We start from the raw sequence: 27,044 nt of genomic DNA, 5'->3' as shown, positions 1-27,044 counted from the left end.
TGGGGCTACGTGGTCGAGGTCGTCCCCGGAATTCTCACGGGAGGGGCGCCGGACACACGTGGTGTGCTGTGGGGTAACCTTGACCCTGGGGGCGTGGGGGCGGCAGCTGGGGAAGTAGGGGAAAGGGTAGGGGCGCGGCCTCGTGGGGCGCCGCCCACACTCTTAAGGCTGGGCTAGAACGGGTGGCCGAGTGTCGCTGAGAGCCCAGCGGAAAAACTGAGCTTCGCCATGTCGCTGCTACGAGGTGAGCCTAGCTCCCTTGATGACCCCCCGGGGTCGAGCTTCGGTTTCTGGGCTCTGCGGGCAGGCAGAGGTGTCTGGTGCAGGTCCTTCTTCTCCCGGGGTCCGGGTGGGCATTGATTGCATAAAGTAGGAACCGCTGGGGAAGGCAGGGACTACAGCAATTTCCAGTGCACAGACTGGAGACCAGGGCTGGCTGGTTATGCTCCTGAACTTGGAGGTCACTAGAGTGGTAGTGAATTGTTACTCAACTTTGCAGGAAGCTGAGGCGGTGCCAGAACCTCGAGGTGGTCTGGGGCAGGGCAGGTGCACACCGAAGCCAGAGGCCTGGTCTCAGCCTCGCATGTGTGTGTGCAGGGAAGTTAACATTCCCCAAGAAGCTCCAGGGAATTTTCACTGGGGTGCCCGGATCCTCTCAAAACAGTTGGTAGTATTCTGTTTGAAACTGCTGTTCTCCCTTTTCTCTTCCGTTCCTCTAGTATAAGCAACAGCAAGCAAATACAGGCCTTGGGTGGATAACTGCAGGGTTATTACTTTAAATTTTTTCACACTCCTCTTTCATAGTAACTCACCACCAGAAATGTAATTTTAACTTAAAGACAAAAGTCTCTGTTGACCATGAGATTGAAAGAACACAAATCAAAGTCCTGAGACAGGAGATTTCATGTGATCTAGGAACCATTTTGGACGCCGTGCAGGAGTTATAACCCCAGGGGAAGAAAATACACTTATTTCAAACGGTGTGGGCACAGTCTGGTCAGTCTTGATTTCCTCTTAGCTCTGGCACTGCCTTTAAGATAGCGGCCCACAGGTCTGAAACTTTGACTTTGGATGGAGGTGTTGACAGACTGTGGTGGGTAAATGTAAAAGAAATGTCAAATGACAAGAATTAGGCCTTGTGGAAAGTCTGGTCCGTGGCTAATACCACTTGGGGGGAAACTGGGGAAGAACACACTTGGAACATTGAGGATTCGTTTTAGATGGCTTTCGGTATCTATAAGGGGAGATGGCAGGCAGGCACTAGTTAGGAAGGCAGGCCAGTAGAGCGGCCAGCTTACTCTGCAAGCAGATCTGGATGACTAGCGGGTCTCCTTCATCTTCCCTGCTTGCTGTTGATAGTTACCCCCACCAAGTGACTACTTACATAGTAAAGGCGTCCCCACCACACCTGGCTCGAGGTCCCTTCTTTGTATGTGCACATCCCATGGTATTTTCAAAACAATTGAACTAATACAAGTTAGACTGATCTTTCTAGTCTGGGAGCATCAGATAAGGAGCGGTTTATATAGGTGAAAGGGAAGTCTGTGGGTGGTTTGTTTTTACTTTCCCACAATGCTTTTAGGCTGATGCCACTTACTTCACTATTAATACTTCACGCTCGCTCTTTTTGCATTGTGGCAAATCAAAGGGACTCGTGAAGAAATGTGAAATCAGCCTCGCTGTTTCTGCAGGGTCATCTGCCATCACTCTGTCTTCCTCATACCTAAGGTGCCATTTTATTAATTTTTTTCTGGATGTTTAAAACTTCCTCGGCAGTTACGAGCATGTATTGCTCTTGCATGTGCCGCTCCTGTAGAGAGCCTCAGGTGGCTCACAGCTGCCTGGAACTCCAGCTCATCCCACTCCTCTTCTGGATTCCAAGGGCACTGCTCCCACGTGTGCAGGCCGTACACACACATACACACACACAAAACAACTTTTTTTTAAAAATCCTTCTTTTGGGATTTCAGAAGTTCCACAGTGACGTGCCAGGGTGTCGGGGCAGGGAGGCATGTGTAATGTCTATTGTTTGGGCTTCACTATACACGAGCCTATAAATTTGAATCTTACCAAATTTAGAGAACTTGCCTTTAGTATTTCTTCAAATTGCTCTCTTCCAAATTGTTCTCGTCATTTTTGTGGGACCATAATTGCTACGGGCCCTGAAGGTTCTGCTCATGTTTTTCTCCCACTCACTTTTTATCATAATAAACTTTTTGGGGAACAATTCGGGATTTACAAGAGTGACCAGAATGTACAGGGAGGGCATGGCCTCATGGCAGTGGTTGTTAACATTAGGAAAGGATCACAGCGTGGGAAAGTGGAGAACCACGGCTGTAGGCTCTTCAAAGCCTGCTTTTCAGTGGCAGGCTTCCTCCAGCAAGGCTACCCCTCCCACAGTCTCCCTGGCCCCAACTGTTCAAAGGTGAGAACCTATGAAAGACATTTCTCTCAGATCATCGCAGTGCAGCTTTTGGGAGCTTGGCCACACTTCAGCACATGGCCCCTATGCCCACAAGTGTGTTTATTGGCAGCACAGATTGGATTCAGTAATCATGTTTTAAGTGGGGTTTTTTTTTTTTTTGGTTTTGGGTTTTTTGTTTTGTTTTGTTTTGTTTTTTAGTACATTTTTGTGGTACATTTAGGGGGTGAGAATTAACTTTGGTTTTTTTGTTTAAGTTGGCTGGTTTGGTTCTTTTCGAGACAGAGTTTAGATTCACTTGCCTTTGCTTCCCAAGTGCTAGCTTTAAAGACCTGAGCCCCCTTCACGTTTGTGATGATTGATTATTTACCAAAGTCCATAATTTACATCAGGGTACACATTTTCTTCAATTCAGTGCTTTGAGTTTTGACAAATGTATAAGTAACATATATCACCAGCAGAGTGCCAGGGGAATTTTTTTGATCTAGAAATCCTGTGTCCCACCTGTTCACCCTTGTCTCTGAGCCCTTTGCCAAAGGCTCATCTTCTTACTATCTCTGTAGCTCTGCCTTTTCCCGCTATTATGTTATAAGATCATTCAGTATGTAGTGTTTCCAGACTGACTTCTTTTCCCTTAGTAGTACATACAAAGGATTTCTTTTATTGCCAAATAAAATTCCATTGCACATACTGACAAAGTTTTGTGTAGGCTTTCAAATCACTCAGGGAAATACAAAGGCTTACAATTGCTGGAGCAGGTGGTTAAGATACGTTTTTGTATGAAATTGCTAAACGGATTTCCAGAGTGTTTCATCTTGTCTTCCACCAGCAGCACATGACTTGCTGTTGCTACACAGCCCCACTGGTATTTGGTGTTGTCAATATTTGGGTTTTAGCCGTGGGACTCATGTGGTTGTAACTCATTGTTTTAACTTACACTAAACTTCCACTTATGCACGTTTTCCATCTGTGTGTTTTCTCTGATGGACTGTTTGTTCAGATCTTTTGCTCACTTTTTTAAATATATTTTTATTAATTCTGTAAGAATTTCTTACGATTGTATTTGGATAATTTTCACCTCCACTCTTCCCTCAAGCTCCTCCCAGACTCACACCCTTCTCCACTCTATCCCAATTTCATATCCTCTTCATTTTCTCTTTACTTTTTAAGTAATTACTGCATCCAATTTGTGCTGCCAATAAATATTCTCCTCTCCACCACACGGGCTCTTATCCTTATAGAGCCTTAAACCAAAATAAACTCTTCCACAAGTTGCCCCAGTCATGGTATTTTATCATAATACAAGAAAAATAACATATACATATTACATACACCCTTGAAAACTGACTCTAAGCTAGGTACGGTGGCACATGTCTGTAATCCCAGGGAGGCAGAGGCAGGCGGATCTCTGTGAGTTCGAGGCCAGCCTGATCTATAAAATGAGTTCAAGATAGCCTCAGCTACACAGAGAAACCCTGTCTGGAAAAACCAAAAGAAAGAAAAAGGAAAGAAAGCTGACTCTCCCTCACTCAGAAGTCTTCAGCTGTCAACAGCTCCTCTGGGCAGGAGCTCCTGAGCCCCTCCCTTCCTCAGGCCAGAATGCTGCCTGGCTTGTTCTTGTGAAAGGCTGTCTCAGCTGCTGTGAGTTCACGAAGTCTGCTGTTGACACTTGTTTTTTAAACTCTATTTCATATGGGGTATTGACGCCTCTACCTTCCACCAACCCCTTAACCCTGGGTATGAGAAAGAAGGTTAGTGGGGAGAGGGGGCACATACCTCTTCACTTCTCCGGCTGTTTAGGGTCAGTTGGATTCTTTTGAGGCAATACCAGTCTCCGTCAATAGCAAACGCAGCAAGCAGTCTCCTCCAAGCCGCTGTGCTGAAATGTTTGTCCGCATCCTCCATCCGTGGTATGGGTCTCTGGTCTCTCCAAACTGCTACAGGCCCCATGCCACCACTGCAGACCACCTTTGCCTCTCTGTGCTCTCCTGTTTACCCACTTTTCTTCCCCAGAGTCCTAGACCACGCCCCTCTCCGTGCTGCAGCGGGCAAGCTGTTACCAGCTGGCAAAGACCACGCCCCGCACAAAACAGTTATCAGCTGTGGACAAACTAAAGCCCAAACTAAAGTCCTGCACTTGGGATTAAAACAAAAGCATAGTTACGTAACATATCTGAGTTTACAAAGAAACCAAAACTTCCATTACCGTCAGTGGCCCTTTCATATCCAGAAGACACTGTTTCACTTCTGGTCCCCCAGAACCCCTGGCTCTTAAAGCCTTTTCAGCCTCCCGTTCCACAGTGGTCCCCGAGCCTTGAGGAAGGGCTGGCTTAGACAGTGGTTTGTGGTCAAGTACTCCACTAACACAGTTTCTCGGCACTTGAGCCACTTTGGAGTTTCTGCATTAACCACCATCTGCTGCACAGGGAAAGCTCTCTGACAAGGTCTGAGAGATGCACTAACTTACAGACATAGAGATAGGAATTTAGAGGGCAGCTTTGATACTGTGTCCATTAAGCAAATAGCAGATTCACCCCTCGGGCCTGTAAGCTCCCCACCATGGGCTCTTGGCCAGGCACGCATAGGATGTGTAGTATCACACATGCATTTTGTCACAAATAGTAGGCCTTAAATGCAGTCAGGAAGCCATTAGTCACCCCCTAAAACACGTGGGCCACTGTTGTACCCATGGACACATATGGGTCCCAGGAATTGAACTCAGGTAGTCAGCTTTGTCGGCAAGCATCTTTTCCCGGTAAAGCATCTCACTGGCCCTGATTTTTACTTGTCTTTCGGAGGCAGCAGATGAAATGGTGTGGAGGCTGGAGTCTACTTTCTCCTGTAAAGAATATTGACTATGGAGAGGTTGACTCTAGTGTTTCCATGCAAGCTGATGCTTTGGCTGAACTCAGAAGGCAAACTGTCTTTCCCCATAAGAAGGAGACACACTCCCACGAGCAGTGTTCTAGCCTCGGTTCATATGCATGTAACTCACCTATTTGTGTATGACTAGGGCTGAACTCTCTAGGTAGAGTGTGTTGGTACAACTTGGGTTTCTTTCTAAAGGATGTATTTATTATTTATACTGTATTCTGCCTACATGTGTGCCTGCAGCCCAGAAGAGGGCACCAGACCTCATTATAGATGGTTGTGAGCCACCATGTGGTTGCTGGGAATTGAACTCAGTTTCTTTGGAAGAACAGACAGTGCTCTTTAACCTCTGAGCCATCTCTCCAGCCCCCCCCCTTGGGTTTCTTTCTGGGGTGCTCCTTTTCTCTGGGGTGCTTCCTTCCCCTCTCTCTCTCCAGTGGCTATGGTTGCTATGAACTACATTTTCTTCTTCCCTCCTTCTGTCCTTCATTGCTGGTGATGATTCTCTCTCTGTCTCTCTTCCCCCCCCCCTCTCTCTCACACACACACACTGTAGTCCAAGTTAGTCTCAAGCTCAGTTCCTCCTGTGTCTGCCTTTTCCAGGCCTGGAGTTACAGGCCCTTTGTAGCTCTGCTTTGTCTTATACAGCACCCACCCCTGTGTGTTGCCTCTACACGTCCTTCTCAGAGTTCCTGGGAAGATCAGATGTTGTCCAGGAAGTAATCAAATTTCTTACATGTGGTAGGTATCTTATGACAAGGTTCCAAACCCTGATCTGTAATTTGCTGTTATCTTTTACTGTGCAATAAAATGGACAGATTTGGTTACCATTTACACACAGAGCTCAGCTACTGTTGTCTAATCTAAGAAACTCTCCAGGCCGTATGATTATTCTCCCAGGTGAACAGAAAGCATCCTTGCTGGGCTACATGTGTTAGTACAAGAAACAGTTTCAACTGCTATCCAGGTTTCACACTGCACAACCCTAGTGCTTTCCCCTCACCGTAGTGTTGGAGTTGTACAATCATAAGGCTTTTTTTGTGTGACAGTGGAAAGAAATAATTATTTAATTTATGTGCATAAGAACACCAATTTAAAGCCGGGCATTGTGGTACACGCCTTTAATCCCAGCATTTGGGAAAGCAGAGGCAAGTGGATCCCTGTGAGTTCAGGGCCAGCCTGGTCTAGAATCCAGGACAGCCAAGATAACACAGAGAAATCCTGTCTCAAAAAAAAACAACAATTTAGCTGATAGCAACCTGCAAACTTATATTCTTATATTAATAAATATATAATTATCCTACATTCTTTATACCTAGATGAAATGCAGAGTATGAAAAAAGAGCATCACACATGCTAGGCAAGCACAAAACCATTGATATTTAACCTTGACCCCTGCAAGGATGTTTGCTATTTATCCAGAGAAAGAATCATAAAATTGGGACATTTATTAGCCAATCGCAGGTGAACGGTAACCAATCTGCCCATTTTATTACACAGTAAAAAATAACAGTAGCAGAAATTACAGTTTAAGGATTTGGGGAACTTGTCATTTGAGTCATCCTGTGACTCCAGAAGCAGCGGCATGTGTAAGTCATTCAATGCACTGTGTAGTCTAAAAAGCATATATCTGTCTCTCTTAGATTGCATTTGGACAGAACTGGAGCCATCAGATTAGCATGGAGAACAGTCAGACATTTTTATATGTGTCTGTGGGCACACTGCTTTACATGGTGGAGTACCCTTCTTATTGAAAGTTCCCTAGCTTTTTCACTGGAGTGTTCCAGAAGGACTCCTTCCTTCCTTCCTTCCTTTTTGTTGTTGTGGTGTTAATTTTGGTTTTTTAAGACAGGGCTTTTCTGTAGCCTTGGCTGTCCTGGAACTCATGTTGTATCCCAGGCTGGCCTCAAACTCACAGAGATCTACCTGCCTCTGCTTCCAGGGAGCTGGGATTAAGGATGTGCACCACCACCACCCGGCCAAAAGGATTTCTTATGAAGTGGGTCGTTAACCTCAGACAACAGGGACCTTCTAGGGTGCCCTCTAGTTCCAATAGGCTTTGGTTTAGCACACAGAAAAGGCATTTCAGTTTTCAAATGTTTGGAGCATTATAAACATAGTAAGGATATTGTATAGGCACGAGGTTATTGTGTAATTCAGGCGCTGATTTCTGTATCCACATATCTGATTGCAAGATTTGTTCTGAGACTTTCCTGTCTCAATGTTGTATAAATTCTTCTCCCCAATTGTCCCCTTGATATGTCAGTAAAGCAGCTTACTGCTAATCACTGAGTAGGGGAGAAAAGTGGGCTGGACTTCCTGCCAGCCAGGGGAGGAGGAACTAGAAGAGGAAGTAGGGGATTCAGCCACAGGTAGAGGTGCAGGGGAGATGAAAATTCAGCTAGAGTAAAGAATAAACTAAAAATCAAGTAACTTGGGGATTTTGGCAAAGATGGAGTCAGGATAGCATAGAGGACTAAGAGCAGACTCAAACTGCTCGAGATTGTGGTGTAAAGCCTTGTGAACAAATATAAAAGAGTCTCAATTATTTGTGTGATAGCCAGGTTAAGAAACAAGTTAATAGAAGCACACAGTTTTATAAAAATAATCACTAACAATGTTGTCTAAAGGGACTAGGTTTACAATGTAGTTCTTGGTCCAATCCTGTAGGATAGTTTTTCTGTGAGCGTGACTGGTTCTCTGCATTGTTGAATGACAAAGATCTTCAGTTACCTAATTGTAACTTGTCCTTTCCCATGCAATTTCAGGGAAAAGATAACTTAAAACATGTTAGGGACACTGACTAACCTGTGACGCTTGCAAATCTTCCCTCGACTCATTAGGTGTGTTTATCGTCGCTGCGAAGCGAACACCCTTTGGAGCTTACGGGGGTCTTCTCAAGGACTTCACTGCCACTGACTTAACTGAGTTTGCCGCCAAGGCTGCCCTGGCTGCTGGCAAAGTCCCACCCGAAACCATTGACAGTGTCATCGTGGGCAATGTCATGCAGGTTAGTGGGGTGTGTGGGTATTCACATTCATTACTTTCCTTGATAATTTCTAAAAACAGTTCCCTTACTGGACCATCATGATGAGGGCTATACTAGTTATCAGGGTTTGACATTGGTAACCTTGGTCACCTTCTGACACTAAGAATAACAGCAGGCATAGCTCAAAGCAGCATAGGTCCTGGACAACTTAGAATGCATTTCAAGGCCTTGGAATGCTTCTTTTTATCTTTTTTTTTTATGTGTATCTGTTCTCCTTGTATGAATGTATGTGCACCGAATGTGTCTCTTGTGGCTGTGGAGGTCAGGAGAGGGCATCAGAGCCCTGGGAACTGGAGTTAGGAACAGTTGTGAGCCACCCAGTGTGGCTAGAAACCAAACCCAGGCCCTTTGCAAGAGCAGAGCAGCAAGTCCACTTAAGCTCGCTGGCGTCTTCCCAGCCCCACTTCAGTGCTTACTAGACCTGGGAGAAATAAGTTAGCTTTCTCTATGTGTTGCTTAAGGGGGTTTGCCAGTCACCTTCCCATCTCTGAAGCAAAAATGCCTGCGATGTCAACTTTGGAGAAGAAAAAGTCTGTTCCGGTTCCTGGTGGCAAAGGTTTCTGTCTGTAGACACTGCCTCTTGTTTTCAGCCAGGCCACAAAACACATCTTGAGAGGAGTAACACTCTGGAGAAGGCCCCTTTCACCTTAGGACCCATGAAGCAAAAAGAGATAGAAGGCCAGAGCTCTAATCTGCCAAGGGCGTGCCCGCAGTGACTAATTTTCTCTCACTGGGCCCTACTGCCTAAAGTACCATCAGCCAGGGATCAGGCCTTTCACAAACATTCCTTGGGGGCCATTCTAAATCCAAATTACAGCAGGAGGAAGCAGGCCCAAGCAAGGTAATACACCTCCCGTAATCTCTTACACCTTCTAGGAGCTTGGTCAGGACCTCTTGTGGGAAATGAGCAAAAACCCTTACCCTGTACCTTCGCATGTGTGGTCTACAGAATAGATTGTCCGTATGAAGATGTTTGGAAGCCGGATGTTCCTTCGAAGTATACAACCATTTCCTGGTTGCTTAGTGTCTTAGAGACAGCATGTGGAGAGACACCGTGACCATAGCATCTCTGATGAAGGAAAACACGTAACTGGGGCTGGCTTACAGTTCAGAGGTTTAGTCCATTATCATCATGGCGGGAAGCACGGTAGTGGGCAGGCAGACATGGTGCTGGAGAGGGAGCTGAGAGTTCTGCATCCTGATTAGCAGAAGAAAGAGTGATGCTGGACCTGGCTCGAGCACTTAAAATTTCAAAGCCCACACCCAGTGACATGCTTCCTCCAAGAAGGCCACACCTACTTCAACAAGCCCACACTATAGAGATTTTCATTCAAACCACCATAGTAAATGTAGTTTAGATGTTACAGGTAAGGCATCCAAAGTGAACCAAAGAAATTATAATTTAAGACAAAAGTGTGTGTGTGTGTGTGTGTGCACACTTGTGGGACTAATTATTCTGTATATTTCTAAGATGCTCTAGCCATATGAGCAAAACAGCTTAAAGGCAGAAGGTGGGCAAGGTGGAGTGGGTGGGTTGGACAGGCTCCCTCTAACATAGCCCTGGCTGTCCTGGAACTCACTGTGGAGAACAGGCTGTCCTCAGACTCCCAGAGCTCTGCCTGCTCTGCTGAGATGAAAAACATGCATCATTATGCCCAGCTGTGGAAGGGTTTCTTTGGGATCCTAGTGTCAAAGGCTGCAGCCCAAACTAACTTGACTCCATTGCTTCCTGCTTTCAAGACTGTGGCTAAAGGAAATGGTAGAGGAAACTGATTACCTCTTGGTGGCCGGAAAGTAAAAGAGGAACAGGAAGTGGAAAAGTAATCTGCTTCCTGTAGTGAGACCCCCATCTACTAAAATTTCCATTCTCCCCAAAATAGATTTTGGCATCCAAGCTCTACAGAGGCATTTTATGTACAAATCATATCAGATGGCAGTGCTGTGAGCTTTGCCAAATCCAAGGGAACAGTGGTGGGCACAGAAAGCCATGAGGCCTTGGACTTAAACTCTATTCTCTTCATCTGTCATTGTGTATCTTCCAGTACAGAAAAAGCAATGACATTTTATATTTTCAATTTTGCCTACTGAGAATAAACTATTTCATTAATTGTGGGGGTTTGAATGCTTGGCCAATAGGGAGAGGTACTGTTAGGAGGTGTGGCCTTGTTGGAGGAGGTGGCTTTGTCAGAGGAAGTGTGTCACTGGGGTTGGGCTTTGAGGTCTCAGATGCTCAAGACATGCCCACTATGGCACTCTCTTCCTACTGCCTGCAGAGCCAGATTAGAACTCTCAGCTCCCTCTCCAGCACCAGGTCTGTCTGCGTGCCGCCGTGCTTCCGTCTTTGAACAGGAAGCTAGCCCCAGTTAAATGGTTTCCTTTATAAGAGTTCCTGTGAGCCAGGTGGCACATGCCTGGAGGCAGAGGCAGGCAGATCGCTGTGAGTTCGAGGCCAGCCTGGTCTACAAAACAAGTCCAGGACAGCCAAGGCTACACAGAGAAACCCTGTCTTGAAAAAATGAAAAAAGAAAAAAAAAGGGTTGCTATGGTCACAGTATCTCTTTGGGGCAATAAAACCTTAACTAAGACAATAATTAATTCTTAATATTAGATCCTTTTCCTTTCTTTTTTGGTGGTGGGCCAGAAGGAGATTTTGCTGCTGACCAAAGAAGACATTAGAATAAATAAGGTTGAAATAGACTACATTTGGTTTTGGGGTTTTTTTTTTAGAATTTATTTCAAGAAGATTTATTCTTTTAAAAACCCTGTGTTGGGCTGGAGAGATGGCACAGAGGTTAAGAGCACTGACTGCTCTTCCAAAGGTCATGAGTTCGATTCCCAGCAACCACAAGGTAGCTCACAACCATCTATAATGGCTTGCAGGCAGAATACTGTATACACAATAAATAAATATTTAAATATATATAATAAAAACAGTGTTGTCTCCAGGTATTGATGGGATCTTTCAAGTATTCCTAGGCGTCACAATAAATAGTATCAGTTTCATTGATAAAGAGTATCAGTAATAAATAGCATCAGCTTCATCAATAAATAGTATCGGTGATAAATAGTATCAGTTTCATTGCCCTTGAGCTTCTGTTCCTAAAATCAGTACTTTTCCCCCTTGTACTAGGGCAGAAACTCAGGACTCCTGTGTGCTAGGCAAGTACTCCGCTACTAAGCTGCACCTCAGACCTTTTCCCACTTTTTATATTGAGACAAGATCTTGCCAAGTTACCGAAACTGGCCTTACACTTACTGGGTAGGCGAGCAACTAGGATTACAGGCTTGTATCACCAGGCCCAACTATCTCCTATTGCTTTATTATCCTCTTTTATTGCTCAGTTTGACTGGCCACAGCCATGCTCAGAGTGCCAGATTTCAAATCTCTAGTTCTGTGTGACAACTCTTACACTAAGCTTTCCTATAGCCCTAAGTGCCTTGTGGTTAAAATTGAATTCAGAGTCCTTCTGTAAGGGCACACGGAGAAGTTAAAACAAAAAGGAAAGCGATTCTCAGGAAAATAGCAGCTAACATAGGTGCATCATGCAGGAGAGCCACACTAGAACACACAGATGTAGGAAAATATTTACACATTTGTGAAGACGTACAGAGTGAGTCTTCATTCAGTCAGACTCAGAGTTAGCCTATTTAAAAAATCAAAATTACTCTGCTCCTGACTCTACAAAAGACAAACAAAACCCATCTGCAGATGACTGCCCACATGAAGAACACCTACAAAAAGCATGTGCTGCCTGGGGACCACCTGTTAGATTTTTATTATGTCTTAAATCCTGGGGCTGGGCAGATCTTAGCCCTTTAAGCTACCTTGTTATCTCCCAGCCACACATGCCATCCAAAAGCCTCATAAATGCTTCTCTCTCTCTCTCTCTCTCTCTCTCTCTCTCTCTCTCTCTCTCTCTCTCTCTCTCTCTCTCTCTCTCCCCCCCCCCTCTCTCTCCTATGATCCTTTTGCCTTCCAAGCCCTCAAACCTCAGCTCCTCCTACCTCTCTTCTGCCCAGTCCAGGTATAGAAAATTTTATTGGCCAGTCAGGAATAATTTGGGAGGCAAGGTTACACAGCATCACTTGGCATGTGTGAGCATTTGCTCATTGAATGGTAAAGATCTCGGAAGGGGGGCGGGGCAGAGGGGCAGTGGGGGGGAAGACAAGCAATTAACACTAGACTAATAGGAGCTCCAGATCTACCACAGAGTCCACACTCCAGCCCAATACTCTTTCTATTCATTGCCTCAAATTACTGCATGTATTTTTCTTCAAAAAAAAAAAAATCCTATTTTAGGATCTGGGGAGATGGCTCAGTGGGTAAAGTGCCTACCAGAGTTTGGATCCTCAGCACCTGTGGAAATGCTAGGTGAGTGTGGTAGCCTGCTCAGAGCCTGGGAAACGGAAAGGGGATCCCCGAGCAAACTGGCTCGTCAATGAGGCAAACCTGTGAGTTCTGGACTCAGGAAATAATGCTACCTCAGTAGGTAAGGTAGACATTGATTGCAAAAGATACCGTTAGTCAACGTCTGGCCCCTACATAAGTACACATATGCACACACACACGTGCCCCTACACACACAGAAAAATACATGTACACATGAGCACGTACACCACACAATATACATATTCAAATGAAACACTTCTTTACTGGCAAATTGGTCAAGACACACAGTAAAATATTTTAAAATAAATAATTACAAACAGACCTGGGGAGAAGAACAGCCATTGACTAAAATCTTTTTGATGGCATTGATTTATAAAATAATATTATTTCCCCCAGCGATGAAGTAGTCAGCTTACTGGCTGATGCTCTTCTGTTTTCCTTCGCCCACCACTCAACATTCTAAGCCACTAAACCACAAGTGTGCCAAAATTGTTGAAGTTAATTTGGAAACAAAAGAGTAGTGTCATGAACACCCTAAAAATTCATGGTTTATTGAATTTATTTGATCTTTTCCTGTAATAAAAGGTATTATTTTTAATTAGCAATAATCATGTATCCTATAAACCTCACTGGTTACAATATTGCCTGTGTGTGTGTGTGTGTTGCATTTTACTAAGCTACCTTCCCAGTCTCTTGTTCTTTTAAATTTCATTTTATCTTTTTTTTTTTTTTTTCATTTTATCCTTTCTGAGTATATGGTCTGTGGACTAGCGATGTCAGTGTAAAACCACAATCTAAGGCAGTCCTGGACCATTGCTTCAGATGCTGCCTTAGAACAAGTTGCCGCAGGTGTCCCAGCTGTCTGTCCATTTATCTCTGCCCTAAATTACATTTCCCAACTTGTTTCACAGTAGAATTTTTTAGACTCATTGAAAAATAACCGCTCCTGGTGAGGGCCTGCCGCTAGCCGGTCAGGAGCTTGCATACACCAACCGATGCTAACAAAGCTTCTGGGATCATCTTAGCCCAGAGCCAAGGTTGGAAAGCACAGTCTGAATACTTACTTACTGTATCTTGAGATAGCCTCTCTTATTTATAAATAGCTCTAATTGTTGTAAACGGTTACAATTTTTTGTCTTACACTGGAGGACTTAATATGTAAGTTTCCAAAGTAGAAGGACAACTTAGTATGTTTAAAATCTAGTTGTCTTTAAAAACAAACAAACAAAAAACAGTGATTGCAGAATATTACATTACAAATGTTTCTGATGGCCTTGAACTGTATGCTTAAGAATGAATGAGATCTGGGCTGGAGAGATGGCTCAGTGGTTAAGAGCGCTGGGTGTTCTTCCAAAGGTCCTGAGTTCGATTCCCAGCAACCACATGGTGGCTCACAACCATCAATAATGTGAGCTGGTGCCCTCCTCTGGCCTGCTGGCACACATGCAGGCAGAATATTGTATAAATAATAAATAAATCTTTAAAAAAAAAAAAAGAGAATGAACGAGATCATGAAATTTGCTTTATTATATTTTGCCACAATAAAGCAATGGTATATTCAACTATTGGCTAAATTATGGTATTTATTAAATTTTTTCAAAATGTATTAAAATACTAAAGTACAGTATGTATTATAATTATAATTTCATCAATTTTAATTGACTGAATTTAATTGACTAAATTATAGTATTTGTTAAAATTTGTTAAGATCATGTATATAGTTGCTTGTACATATATCCTTTCTCCCCAGAGCCATATAGTTTCTTATTTTGCTAGATTGCCAGCATTTCCCTGTCTTTTTTGGTTGTTGTGACTGCCTTTCTGATGAAGTGAATTCTTCCTCTTGTCCAGAGTTCCTCGGACGCAGCGTACCTGGCAAGGCATGTGGGTTTGCGAGTAGGAGTCCCCACAGACATTGGAGCCCTCACCATCAACAGGCTCTGTGGCTCTGGTTTCCAGTCCATTGTGAGTGGGTGTCAGGTATGAGCACCCTCTTTCTTACTTCTCTGAGCAGGCTGATGGCTACTTGAAGAACTGCACCCCATCAAAAGGGCGCTGCAGCTTTTGACTTCCCACCCCCTCCAGGGAATAGACACAGACCTAGTGTAATGGCTGAGCTATTTTCACAGTGGTCCCTACTCTCCCAGCATTAACTGTAAACACAGGGCCAGCCTCTTAGAAGTTCACTGTGTGCATCTTTTCTGAGAGATGGAAACAACCAAAGAGCTGGAAGAGTGAAACGGGCCCCTTTATGAATCCCCTACTTCACCAGTTCCATTAATAGGACTTTCCTCCCAATTTTTGTAACTTTTAAATCAATATGCCCTTTTATTACGTGTTGTATATTTAAGCCAGAGATTAGTATCTCTATGGGTTTTACAGATTAATACTGAAATAAGAATTATTGGATTTAGATTAAAGGGTGGCTTGCACCTATAATCTCAGAGTTTAGGAGGCTGTGGTGAAGGCTTGCCACACCTCCCAGGCCAGGGTGATCTACAGAATGGTCCCCAGCTCTAAAAACTAACAGGCTATTTTTAGGCGCACACAACTGAATTATTTTACCCCCTACTATCTGGAGAATAGAGTCTTTAACATCAGCTTTTCAAACATTTCTTTTTAGGTTACTGCAAATTAAGACACAATATTTGTTAAAATCACCATGAATTCATAAAGTCTTTGTATTTCCCAACTCCTACTCTGGAAACAATATATAGACTTTTACTGTCTGTTTTTCAACAGGAAATCTGTACGAAAGATGCGGAGGTCGTCTTGTGTGGGGGGACAGAGAGCATGAGCCAGTCCCCCTACTGCGTCAGGAATGTGCGCTTTGGAACCAAACTTGGATTAGATCTTAAGGTTTGGACCATTAACTTTCTTAAATGACCTCTTTTGCTGGTTATATAAATAATTTTAATAACATAACTTCATTTTGTTTTGTTTTGTTTTTGAGACAAGGTCTCTCTGTGTAGCTTGGCTGGCCTTGAACTCACAGCAATGCTCCTGCCTCTGCCTCCAGAGTGCTGGGATTAAAAGCATGCACCACCATGACTGGCTATTTTTTTAAAAAACTAATTTTGAACCCAGTTTTGTTCATGGGATACCGCCAAGATTTGTGTGGTTTAAAATGTCCAGGCTATTTCAAAACTCATTAGTTTCAGTGTTTGAGTCCACACAAGACTACATTTCCTGTGAAACCACAGGGAAAGTGGAGGAGGAAAAGAAATAGATTTTGTGAGTAGCCTGAGTGACTGGGCCTTTGCCATGGCTTGTGGGAGTTCCACTTCCAGGCACTGTCCATTGAACAGGTTTTTTTTTTTCCATCATAAAAATGGCCATGTCTGCATCCATCCGTTGACCCAGACTAGAACAACAGCTGTGATGAAGAATAATAGCTCATCGCCCTGCCCATGGGAAAGGGCTGGTGGCCTTCTGTATCTCTTAGCATTTTCCAGGGCTACTGAGGTGGCTCAGTGAGTAGGAATGCCTGTGGTGCAAGCCTTAGGACCTGAGATCAAATCCCCAGCCCCCACATAAAGAGCTGGGTGTGGCTGCATGTGTCCTTAACCCTGGTACTGGGGGATGGAGACAGGCAGATCCCAGGACTACTCTGGCAAACCAGCCTAGCTAAAACAGGGAGCCTCCACTTTAGTGAGAGACCCTGTCTTAAAGGCATAAAGTAGAGGAAGCCACTGGAGTCCTCTTCTGGCATCTGTCTGTGCACACACACCCTTACACTCACATGCATACACCACACACATACTACACACACATTAAAAAATAATGTAAATATATAAAATATAGCTTAGCACTTTGCAGTAGTGATAAGTGACTTTCACTCTTCACCCACTTTCGCATCTAGCCTTTTGGAAGCTCAGGAACAAGACACAAAGTACTTCGGACACTGAGTACACTTAAAAACTCTCTGCTGAGACAGGGACACAGGGTTATGGGCAGGGAAGCCCTCTCAGAGGCTCGGAAGCCTGCCAATCCTTCCTGTTACTCTGCCACTCTTTTCCTGGCTCTTCTCAATCTAGTAATAACATGTAGAGCCAGCTGTCCCTGCCCCGGAGGTGTGGGATGGGACACACACACACACACACACACACACACACACACGCACGCGCGCGCGCACACACACACACACACACACACATACACGCCTTCCTCCAGATCACATGACTGCTGATTTCAAGGGGCTGCAGAAGAACCCTGTGTAAGTGCCCCATGCTGAGTTTCTCACCAAAGGACTCGCTTGCAAGTGTGAACTTCTGGCTCACCTCTCATTCACAGTTCTGCATTTAGAGTGGCGTAAACTATATATTGTACTTGTGAGATGTTAGACATTTTAAAAATACTGGGTTTTCTTAGTGTCCCAGAGTCAAATATGAATAGAAATAATAAATGCAACGGTTACCTCAATCTATAGAAAATCTGACCTGTTCCTTCCAAAGATGATGCTTTAACACGTCACTCTTTGAATGTTTTTAATAGCTGGAAGATACTCTGTGGGCGGGATTAACGGATCAACACGTTAAGCTCCCCATGGGGATGACCGCAGAGAACCTTGCTGCAAAATACAACATAAAAAGAGAAGACTGTGACAAATACGCCTTGCAGTCCCAGCAGAGGTGGAAAGCTGGTTAGTATAGAGAGAAAAGCACGGGGGAGGTCTCACCACACAGGCTAGAGTGATCGCACAGTAATTGTGTTAATGAAAATGTCACGTGGAATTTCTCTTCTGAAATAAGCTGGTGCTACTTCTAGCAGCAGTACTGAGGGATGGCGGATGGGTCAGTAGTTAGGAGCGCTGGCTGCTCTTGTAGAGAACACGTGTCCAGTTCGCAGCGCCCACATAGCAGCTCACAACTGCGTGTAGCTCTGGCTGTCAGTCTAGCTTCTCATAAGAAAACATTAACAATAAAAAATAATAATAAATTCAAAGTAGGAGCTCAGGGTATGGCTCAGTGGGGGAAATGTATGCTGTGGAAGCATGAGGACCTGAGTTCAAATCCCAAGAACCCACAGAGACAGGAGAGGCAGAGAGAGGAGACTCCCCAGAAGGCCAGATGTACACCAAGTAGTAGTAGCAATGTGGAGGAGTGGTCCAGCAGCTGAGGCTGTTCGCTGACCTTCACAAACACCATGCCCCTGCCCCACACACACCCTGCATGGTAATTTAAAAAAGCTGTAGACTCCCAGGCAGGCAGCATGTTGAAGCCTGAAAGGGAAAGCAGTTTGCTAAATAGAAAAGAACTGAAGAAGCCTCTGAACAGAAGTTGACAGATGAGGTTTTCCTGATCTCGCTTTGGAGTTCCACTCTGATGAGAGTCTTCTGCTATTTCAGCTAATGATGCTGGCTTCTTTAATGAGGAAATGGCGCCCATCGAGGTGAAGACCAAGAAAGGGAAGCAGACGATGCAGGTGGATGAGCACGCTCGGCCCCAAACGACCCTGGAGCAACTGCAGAAGCTCCCTCCGGTGTTCAAGAAAGAAGGGACCGTCACTGCAGGGAACGCATCGGTGTGTCACAGCAAGTGCTTGTTCTCTCCCCAGTATGTTATTGCCAAATGATTGTGAAGCGTCTTCCAGATGTGTCTAGAAACATCCTAGCTGTTAGCTGCTTAACTTACGCTGGTAGTGTTCATAGTTTGTTAATCTGAGTTTCCACAGACGAACACAAAATCTTGTAGCTAGGGACCTTGATAATCTGACTTCATGTTTTCAGAAAGTTGAAAGGAAATCCTCCTGGTTGATGATGTTGGTTTTCATACATCATACTTTTCCTTCCTCACATAACTCATCAGATTTCTTTTTACATCTGAACATAGCCAATGTCAGGCCTCCCACACTCTTTTTTTTTTTTTCATTCTTTCCTGTCATCCCTTGGAGAAATATTACTCCATGCTTGTGATCCCTGAAGTCCCCCAGGGTCCCACATTGTTTCCGATGGCGTCCCACACGTTGTCAGTGCTTCTTCTGCACAGTCCCCACCCTAATTCTACTGTGTGGTCCACTGCATCATTAGCTCCAACCTCAGTTAACCACCTCCTTCTATTGGTTAGTCTCCTGCTTTTGGTTTTTTTTTGGGGGGGGGGGTTGTCTGACGTTTCTGAGGTTGTTATCACAGCTGGGGCTAATCTCCTGATTTTGTTTTAAGGGTGTGTCGGATGGAGCTGGGGCTGTTATCATAGCCAGCGAAGACGCTGTCAAAAAGCACAACTTCACACCCCTCGCCAGAGTTGTGAGCTACTTTGTGTCCGGATGTGATCCCAGCATCATGGGCATTGGTGAGTCTGTCCTGAAAACTGTTCTGTTGTGTTACTGGAGGGGAGGTCGGTTTGGGCATTCAGAGTCTTGGGAAAGTAACCAAATCAAGATCCCTGGTGCAGTCAGTCGCTTAAACCATCTTTATGAAGAACTGTGCTACATACAACAGAAAAAAACGAGACCATGCAGACCCTCTGTGGGCAGCACTGAGAACTCCAGGGAATGGAAGATTTTAAACTTTTCACTCTGTGTGTGGGGGCAGGCCTGGGGATTGCAGCAACTCCTGGCTGTGCTGGAAGCCAAGGCTTCTAGGAAGGATTTCTAGAAAACAGGCCTGGCTAGTTGCGCACCCTTTTTTTTCACTGTATACCTCAAGTTGATGTCAGCAATGGCAGAATCTTTTGACCCTGCTAAACATCAGGAATGCTTTTGGGTTTGGTTGGTTGGTTAGTTTTTGCTCTTTGTTTATTTGGTGTTATTTTTTCATCATGGACTTAAAAACTACATATGATCAGCACACACACACACAGAGAAAGCATTTTCCTTGGAAACAGAAGGTAACCTAGAAATGAAACATCTGTGGGTTGAAGTGGCATTCATCTTACCATACCCACAACCCTGGTTCCCACCAAAATTGTTCCCTCAGAACTCAAGTGCCACCTCTGGGGATTTTGTTTAGTAGGTCTGTGATCTGAGGTGGGTGGTTTTGGTTTCTGAGTGCCTGGGTACTTTGAGGAGCTACCAGATTCTGGTTTCAATCCATAGCTCTCTTATAGGTTTTTGTTTGTTTGTTTGTTTGTTTGTTGTTGTTTTCCAGTTTAACCTCATTAATTAGGGCTTGTCGGATTACCACCAGCTGGTGAGGAAAGAACAATGTTTTCTTTCCTTCACATCCCAGGCCTGGCCGCTTGAGTGAATGCCACCATGGAACTGTCCATGCCAAGCATCTCTCAGGGTCAGGTGCCCGTGTCGCCTGTGCCACCTACAAGCTTGTCTATCCTGTAGAGTTGGACTAAGCAGGGTAACTTGAGCTGCTTCCAGGCGATGAGCTGCCAGCACGGATGGCTGGGCCAGCCAGCCTGTAAGAACAGTGCTTCCTCAGTTCCTCAGTCTCCTAACATGCAGCCACTCTCATAGTCTCAAAAACAAAGCAAAACCAAAAAACAGTTCCAAAGGCCCGAGAAGCAAATGGTCGGGCTTATCAAAGCAGCAGCCCCAACCAACATCTGTATTAGCAGTTACTTGTCTCCTCGCTATGGCAGAACTCCTGACTTAAAGGTATTCTTAAAGGGTACTCAGAGGAAAAAGGCTTTATTTTGGGGTCTCTGTTCAAGTCCTTCACGGCAGCAGGAATTTTAGGCAGCTGGTCACATGATGTCTGCAGTCAGGAAACAGAAAGATGAATGTGAGTGCTTGGCTCACTTTCTCTGTTTTATTCTAAGACCCACAGTTACGATGGGTCCCCCCACCTCAGCTAACCTAAGCTGGATCATCTCCTATGGGCCTAGCTAACCTCACAGGCTGTTTCCTAGGTGATTCCTGATGCTGTCAAGTGCCAATCAGTATAAACCATGATCTGCCCATCCCATTTTCCTGTCTTGGGCACACAGAAAATATGGAATTAGGTTCCAGCAGATCAATCGCTATTGGGAACTGCAACACAAACCGAACAGCGGTAGCCAACTGGTCCATCACACTTGATAAGGAAACGGCCACTTGACCTCAAAGCAGGATTTTTCAACTAGTCATTTACACACTTAGTGCTCCAAGAATAAATAGAGGAGACCGTCGCTGGGCAGACATCTTACCTTTTGGAAAAAGGACTGACTTGCTAGAACTTACAGAAATCTCAAACTGTCACTCATGATCAGCAGACAAGGAGCCAGTGCCTTTCAGAGGCCTGGTTAGGCCGGTTTGCATTCCTTGCACTGGGGGCCGCATTGCCCCACCTGCTATCGGAGTTGGAAATGGATCGTCCCTCAGACTTTTCCCCAAGTGCCCCCAGCTTCTTGTCTGCTGGGTTTATGCCATCTGTGCTCTCTGCCTTTTATCTAAATGGGCTGAAGGTTCCAAGTGAGTGGATACAGTTTCCACCTTAGAACACTTGTTGTGTCTGGCCGTTTGAGATCAAGCATCATCTATACTGACTATAAATCCTGCACATGGCCCCTCTGGCTGCTCAAAGTCCTAAAGCCATATCGACTGCCTTCTGTGGGGCTCTCAGCCACAGTTGACTGTGGGCAGCTTTTCACCTTTGTCCGCTTTCCTGTTAGGCTTTCTTCCTTGTGTAGTACAGAGGGAGTCTTGTTCTGTGAGGTAAGCACTAATCGTATGAACAGGCTGAGACCATGGTCCGTCTGCATCAGTCTCCTGAGGGCTGGGATTGCACGTGTGCCTCACCGGCCTTCCTTAAAGAAGTCCGGTACACAGACAACAGGAGGACACATGTCTGCATCTGATGCCTTCTTCTCACGCAGGTCCAGTCCCTGCTATCAATGGCGCCCTGAAGAAAGCTGGACTGAGTCTTAAGGACATGGATTTGGTAGATGTAAGTGTTTTCTTTGCACAATATGAACAAACCACCTACTTTGACAGTGTAAATGGCTTAGCTTGGGATCTTGGAGCTCTCCTCGTTTAGCACTGTGAGCTTTTCCACATTCTGCACCCACAAAGGTACTGACTATGCATGCTGTGTGTTGGTGTGCTCCTCCACCATATTAAATTGTTTTACTTTTTGTGATCTGCGTGTGCGCGCGAGTGCGCACGCGTGTGAGTACAAGTGTGCATATGTGTACAAGTGTGCACAAATGTGCCTGTGTGTACATGTGTACATGTGTGTGCAAGTGTTTGTGTGCGCATGGGAGCACATAGGCTGATGTTGGGGATTTTCCTCCATCTTTCTACCTTGTGTTTTTGAGACAAGGTCTCACTAATTTGGGTAAACTGGTCAGCAGGCCTTAGGGAGCCTCCTATCTCCACCTCCCCAGGGCTGGGATTATACAACTGTGCTGCGTGCTGTCCCCCCCTACCCCCCGCCCCGCAGCTTTCTTACAGGAGAGGTGGAGAAGAGCTGGTTAAGGTTCTTAAGCTTGCACAGAGTTGACTGAGCCGGCTCCCCAGCCCCACCTCACTTCCTTCTGAGTGATTCAAGCACTCTGCCCTGGAAACTTCTTAGACCTTCGTAGGGTGCTGTTGTAGTTTAGACTTTAATATGCCTGTGGCACTGGGTGCCACGCCACAGAGGGGTAGGAAATAAGTAACCTTCACCCTGTTGTAAAGATTAAAGTGTAAAAATGTAGACAAAATAACTTAGCTAGTAGAAAAGCGATACACAGTGCCAAACTTAGAAATTACTCACCCTTCCCCCCAAGTTCAGGGCTCCTCAGATTTACATTTGGCTTCTGTACCATAGCTGTGGCTTGATTTAGGTTAGGCTTACCATAATTCTGACACTGTAAATTTAAATTTACTGGTAGAGTGATTGTCTGCATGCATGTGTGTGCCCATGCACACATGTGTATCACTCTAGGAATTAATGCTTGCTAAACACGTGTTCCACACTGAGCTACAGCCCTCCCCAAAGAGCAGCTTTTAAAAATAGTCATAGTAGAACAAAGACCTTAGCATTCAGCATAATTAAAAGAAGGGACCCAGCCTAATCTTAGCACTGGGGAGGCAGGTGGATCTGTGAGTTCCAGGCCAGCCTAGTCTACCTTAAACAAATAAACAAAACACCAAATCAATACTAATCGCCAAGAGACAATGAAGAAAATTCTTTTTTTATTTTTTATTTTTTTGGTTTTTTGAGACAGGGTCTCACTGTGTTAGCCTTGGCTGTCCTGGACTCGCTGTGTAGACCAGGCTGGCCTCGAACTCAGCAATCCGCCTGCCTCCACCTCTGAGTGCTGGGATTAAAGGCGTGCACCACCACACCCAGCCAAAAATTCTTTTTTTAATGATAGACGATAGATGTCCCATATTTGGCGAATATTTGAGAACTGTAGGTAATTAAACCTGTGCTGTTTGGCATTAAGAAGCAATATAATGAATGGAATCTCTTCTTAAATTGACAGAGGACTAGGCACATATGTTGTTTTCTCTGCAATAAGCAGTCACCCCAGAAACCAGGTTTTTGTAAATATTCCTCCCAAACTCTGCAGCTTTAGCTCTGAGCTTTGAAAGGGGCTGCTTGATTATCTTTTTTGTTTTGTTTTGTCTTGCGGTGGCGGGGGTGGGGGTGTGGGGGGGTGGTTTTTTGAGACAAGGTTTCTCTGTGTAACCTTGGCTGGCCTGGACTCACTCTGTAGACCAGGCTGGCCTTGAACTCACAGAGATCCACCTGCCTCTGCCTCCCTCAGTGCTGGGATTAAAGGTCTGGGCCACCATAGCCGGCTTTAATTATCATTTTTAATCAGCAAATTTCTGACTTTACACATGCAGCTTGTGCTCATCCCGAGATGCGCAGAGCCCGGTGCACTATTCCTGAGACTTAAATAAGAAGAAGAGGTAGAAAATAGCCGTCGACACAACTTTATCTTATTAAAAACTAACGATTCTATGGGTTTGAACTCTGTTCTAAGGTGAATGAAGCTTTTGCTCCCCAGTTCTTGGCTGTTCAGAAGGGCTTGGATCTTGACCCTAGTAAAACCAATGTGAGTGGAGGCGCCATTGCCCTGGGTCACCCATTGGGAGGATCTGGATCCAGAATCACAGCACACCTGGTCCACGAGTTAAGGTACTTGCTAGAAATTACTGTATTTCAGATGTGCCACTTCTTAAAAAGTATATAGTTCATTTTTTTTTTACTTTATGCATATGAGTGTTTTGCCTGCATGTATCATATGCACCATGCATGTGCTTGGTGCCTACAGAACTCAGAAGAGAAAATTGGATCTCATGAGACTGGAGCTACAGGTACTTGTGAGCTGCCATGTGGGTGCTGGGACTTGAACTCAGGTCCTCTGGAAGAGCAGCTTGTGGTCTTAACCACTGAGCCATCTCTCCAGACCCCAAATGTGGCGTTTTTTATAATAAAAATACGCAAGTTTAGCCTTTCAGCACAATCCCATGTTTTTCCTTCTTTATATCCATGCACTGGTTGTGACCGGAAGCAAGTGATGTGGGAGACAGTCTGCTTTGAGCATTGCACATAAGTTGGCCATTTTGTAGGTTTGTTGTTTGCACCCAGTGAGTGTTCACTGAGGGAGCCACCCTGGTGCTGGTGACCAACAGTGAGGCCCTGACTTCTGTGGCTCTGCGTTTTAGCGTCTCCAGCAGTAGTAAGATAAACTGATTTAATACATCAAAATAGAGAGAAGGCACAAACCAATGCCATTGTTTAAGAAACCTGAGCAAACTGCCAGTCTCTGAAAGCTAAATGTTTATTTTGTTATGTGTTTGTTGGTGTATTTGTTTTTGTTACTTTATCTGGTTCTTATACCTCTAACACCCTTCTCAACCCCAGTCCCTTCCAACTTCCCCACACTAGGTAGGAGAGAAAGTTAGAGGAGGAAGGGGGCGTTGAGTTCTTTTTAGACAACGTCCTGCTGATTTGGGGCGTTGAGTTCCTTGGGGCAAGTCCAGTCTTCACCTCATCAGGGATCCCCAACTTCTTCTTGTCTCCTTTCTTTTCTTTTTTTGGGGGGTTGTTTTGTTTTTTTTTTCGAGACGGGGTTTCCCTGTGTAGCCTTAGCTGTCCTGGACTCGCTTTGTAGACCAGGCTGGCCTCGAACTCACAGAGATCCACCTGCCTCAGCCTCCCGAGTGCTGGGATTACAGGCGTGCGCCACCACACCCAGCTTGTCTCTTTTCTTTTGACCCTCTCTAGAGTCCCCAGAATTAAACTATCTGCACCTGGCAGAATCACGACCCTCTCAGAGCCCTGACAAGGCAAATAGTCATCTGCTGTGGACAATCTGAATCAGCCCCAAAGCCCACACCTGAGATTAAAACAAACCCATGTTTACAGAATATAACTGGGGTGGGTTGTTTTGGGAGGTTTTTGTTTGTTCTTCTTTTTTTGGTTTTTCAAGACAAGGTTTCTCTATTTTAGTCTTGGCTGTCCTGGAACTCATTCAGTAGACCAGGCTGGCCCTAGACTCACAGAGACCCACCTGTCTCTGCCTCCTGAGCACTGGAAGTAAAGGCATGTGCCACCACTGCCCAGCTATAACTGTTTTTTTAAGACACCAAAATTCTTATTACATTTCCCCCTTTCTATTTTATGCCAATAATTGCACTGTGTTCAATGAGAAATTATAAATGAACTAAATGCTTTTCAGATCCACTGGTCAAGGCTTTTTTCTATAACCTGATGACTCTTGGCTGTTCTTGTCAGAACAGGCTCAGCTCCTACTTTTTTGCTGCTGAGCCTTGAGCTAGGGCCCCAAAGCCACTACTTTGTATAAGTCTTTTCTGCATTCATTAGTCCAATGGCAACCCTTATTGCAGGGGAATTACCATATTTCTCAGAGTTAATGCGCCAGACATTTTTGAGACCTGGCTTGGAAAGTATCCTGTACACCTCACAATTACCGCACCAGACATTTTGAGCTCTGAGGCTTTTAGCAGCTTGGTCACAATTTCCTTTCAAATGACCAAACTTACCACAATTCAAGGACTGGGCACTTGGATGTGGATGACTTTGTGCTACGACTAGGAAAGCTAATGGTGGTAATCTCACAACCCCAGGCTGCTCCTGGCAGTGCCTTTAGTTCAGCATTAACCCTTTCTCTCCATAAAGGCTGTTTTTCTTTAACCCTGTCGCCCTGGGCTTTTAAAGACACCAAGATTCTCTCCAGTTTGGGTAGGAAAGCTCTTGGCTTTGTGTATTTGGGAGAGTTAGGTCTTTTAGGAGAGTTGAAAATAGACTGTGTTAGGCAGAGCTGGGAGCTCTGGTCACCTAGTGATCATTGGACATGAAACTGACCCTTGGGTGATTTCTCAAGGTCATACATAGGTCAAGACTTTGGGGTGAAAACAGATGGGCAAATTTTTATGAATGGGACATGATCTCTATTCTACCTGCTCCTTCAGTAGACAAACTACATTAGTTGTATTTACACTAAAGTGACAGGGGAATCTGAAATCACTCAAGTCACGGCACAGCGTCTCTTCCCCCCCATTGATGTAAATGACCCCCCTGCATTTACTGCTTTTCCTCCGCTTGCCTAAGCCCTTCCTCTGTCCCCAGCACCCCAGCTCCTCCTTCTTGGACTGTGTCCATCTCGTGTGTTACTTTTTGCTGTTCATTTTTTAGTAAGAATATTCTGCTCTCTTAATTCTTCCATCTATTGTCACTATAAACCAAAATTAAGTATTGGGGAAGGGACTTGGAAGATGACCTGGCTAAGAATGCATATTACTACTGTTTAATTAGTCTAACTCTTAATAGTTGGTTTTGTTACAGTGATGGATTTTTTTCACATTATTGTATGTGTGAGTCGGTGTGTACATGTAGGAGGGTATGTATATGTATGTATGTATGTATGTATGTATGTATGTATGTATGTATGCATGTGTGCTTATGCAGCAGCATGTGTGTGGAGGTCAGAAGACAACTTGCAGAGAAATGGTTCTCTTCTTCCACTTTGTGGGTTCTAGGGATTGAGCTTAAGTCATTAGGCTTGGTGAAAAACTCCTCCTCCTGCTGAGCCCCAGTAACAAGCTTTGTATTTGTTCTCAGACGCAGAGGAGGAAAATACGCAGTGGGATCAGCTTGCATTGGAGGCGGCCAAGGCATCGCCCTGATCATTCAGAACACAGCCTGAAGAGACCACAGGCACACTGCCCACCCTTTTCTGGCCAGGACACAGGACACAGGTGGTCTTCGGGGCAGCACTGCTGAGACAGTGACCGCATTTGACAAAGCCTTGATGAGGAAAATGCATTAGGTTCTGTCCACTTCATATGTGCCTCACATGATGTGTTAGAATAAAAACCACTAACCATCAAAGGCCTTAAAAGAAATGGTGCCCTTGTCAGTAGCCGTCATTATATGCCTTACATGATGTAATAACTGAATAAATGCTGCCTTAACTTCA

At 44.8% G+C, this 27,044-nt stretch overlaps 2 protein-coding genes across 2 annotated transcripts in view; one reads left to right on the top strand and one right to left on the bottom strand.

The window, feature by feature from the left end:
* Positions 1 to 5,349, bottom strand: part of LOC311597020 (uncharacterized protein) — a 34,784-nt gene extending 29,435 nt beyond the window's left edge. Inside the window, exon 1 of the mRNA XM_084781046.1 lies at positions 4,199 to 5,349. Within this exon, the coding sequence (XP_084637172.1) occupies positions 4,199 to 4,372 (174 nt within the window). The 5' untranslated portion in view covers positions 4,373 to 5,349. The remainder of the gene's footprint in view (positions 1 to 4,198) is intronic.
* Positions 97 to 27,044, top strand: ACAA2 (acetyl-CoA acyltransferase 2). Its single transcript, XM_084781045.1, has 10 exons — positions 97 to 244; positions 8,137 to 8,303; positions 14,584 to 14,712; positions 15,475 to 15,591; positions 17,227 to 17,374; positions 18,080 to 18,255; positions 18,893 to 19,022; positions 21,480 to 21,550; positions 23,583 to 23,737; positions 26,687 to 27,044. The coding sequence occupies exons 1-10, from the start codon at positions 229 to 231 to the stop codon at positions 26,769 to 26,771; spliced, it is 1,194 nt and encodes a 397-aa protein (XP_084637171.1). The 5' UTR covers positions 97 to 228; the 3' UTR covers positions 26,772 to 27,044.

The sequence above is a fragment of the Acomys minous genome (assembly GCF_964271855.1).
Source record: "Acomys minous genome assembly, chromosome: 4".
NCBI classification, from domain to species: Eukaryota; Metazoa; Chordata; class Mammalia; order Rodentia; family Muridae; genus Acomys; species Acomys minous.
The sequence above is the reverse complement of the archived record's forward strand: the minus strand, read 5'-3'. Positions and strand labels throughout refer to the sequence as shown.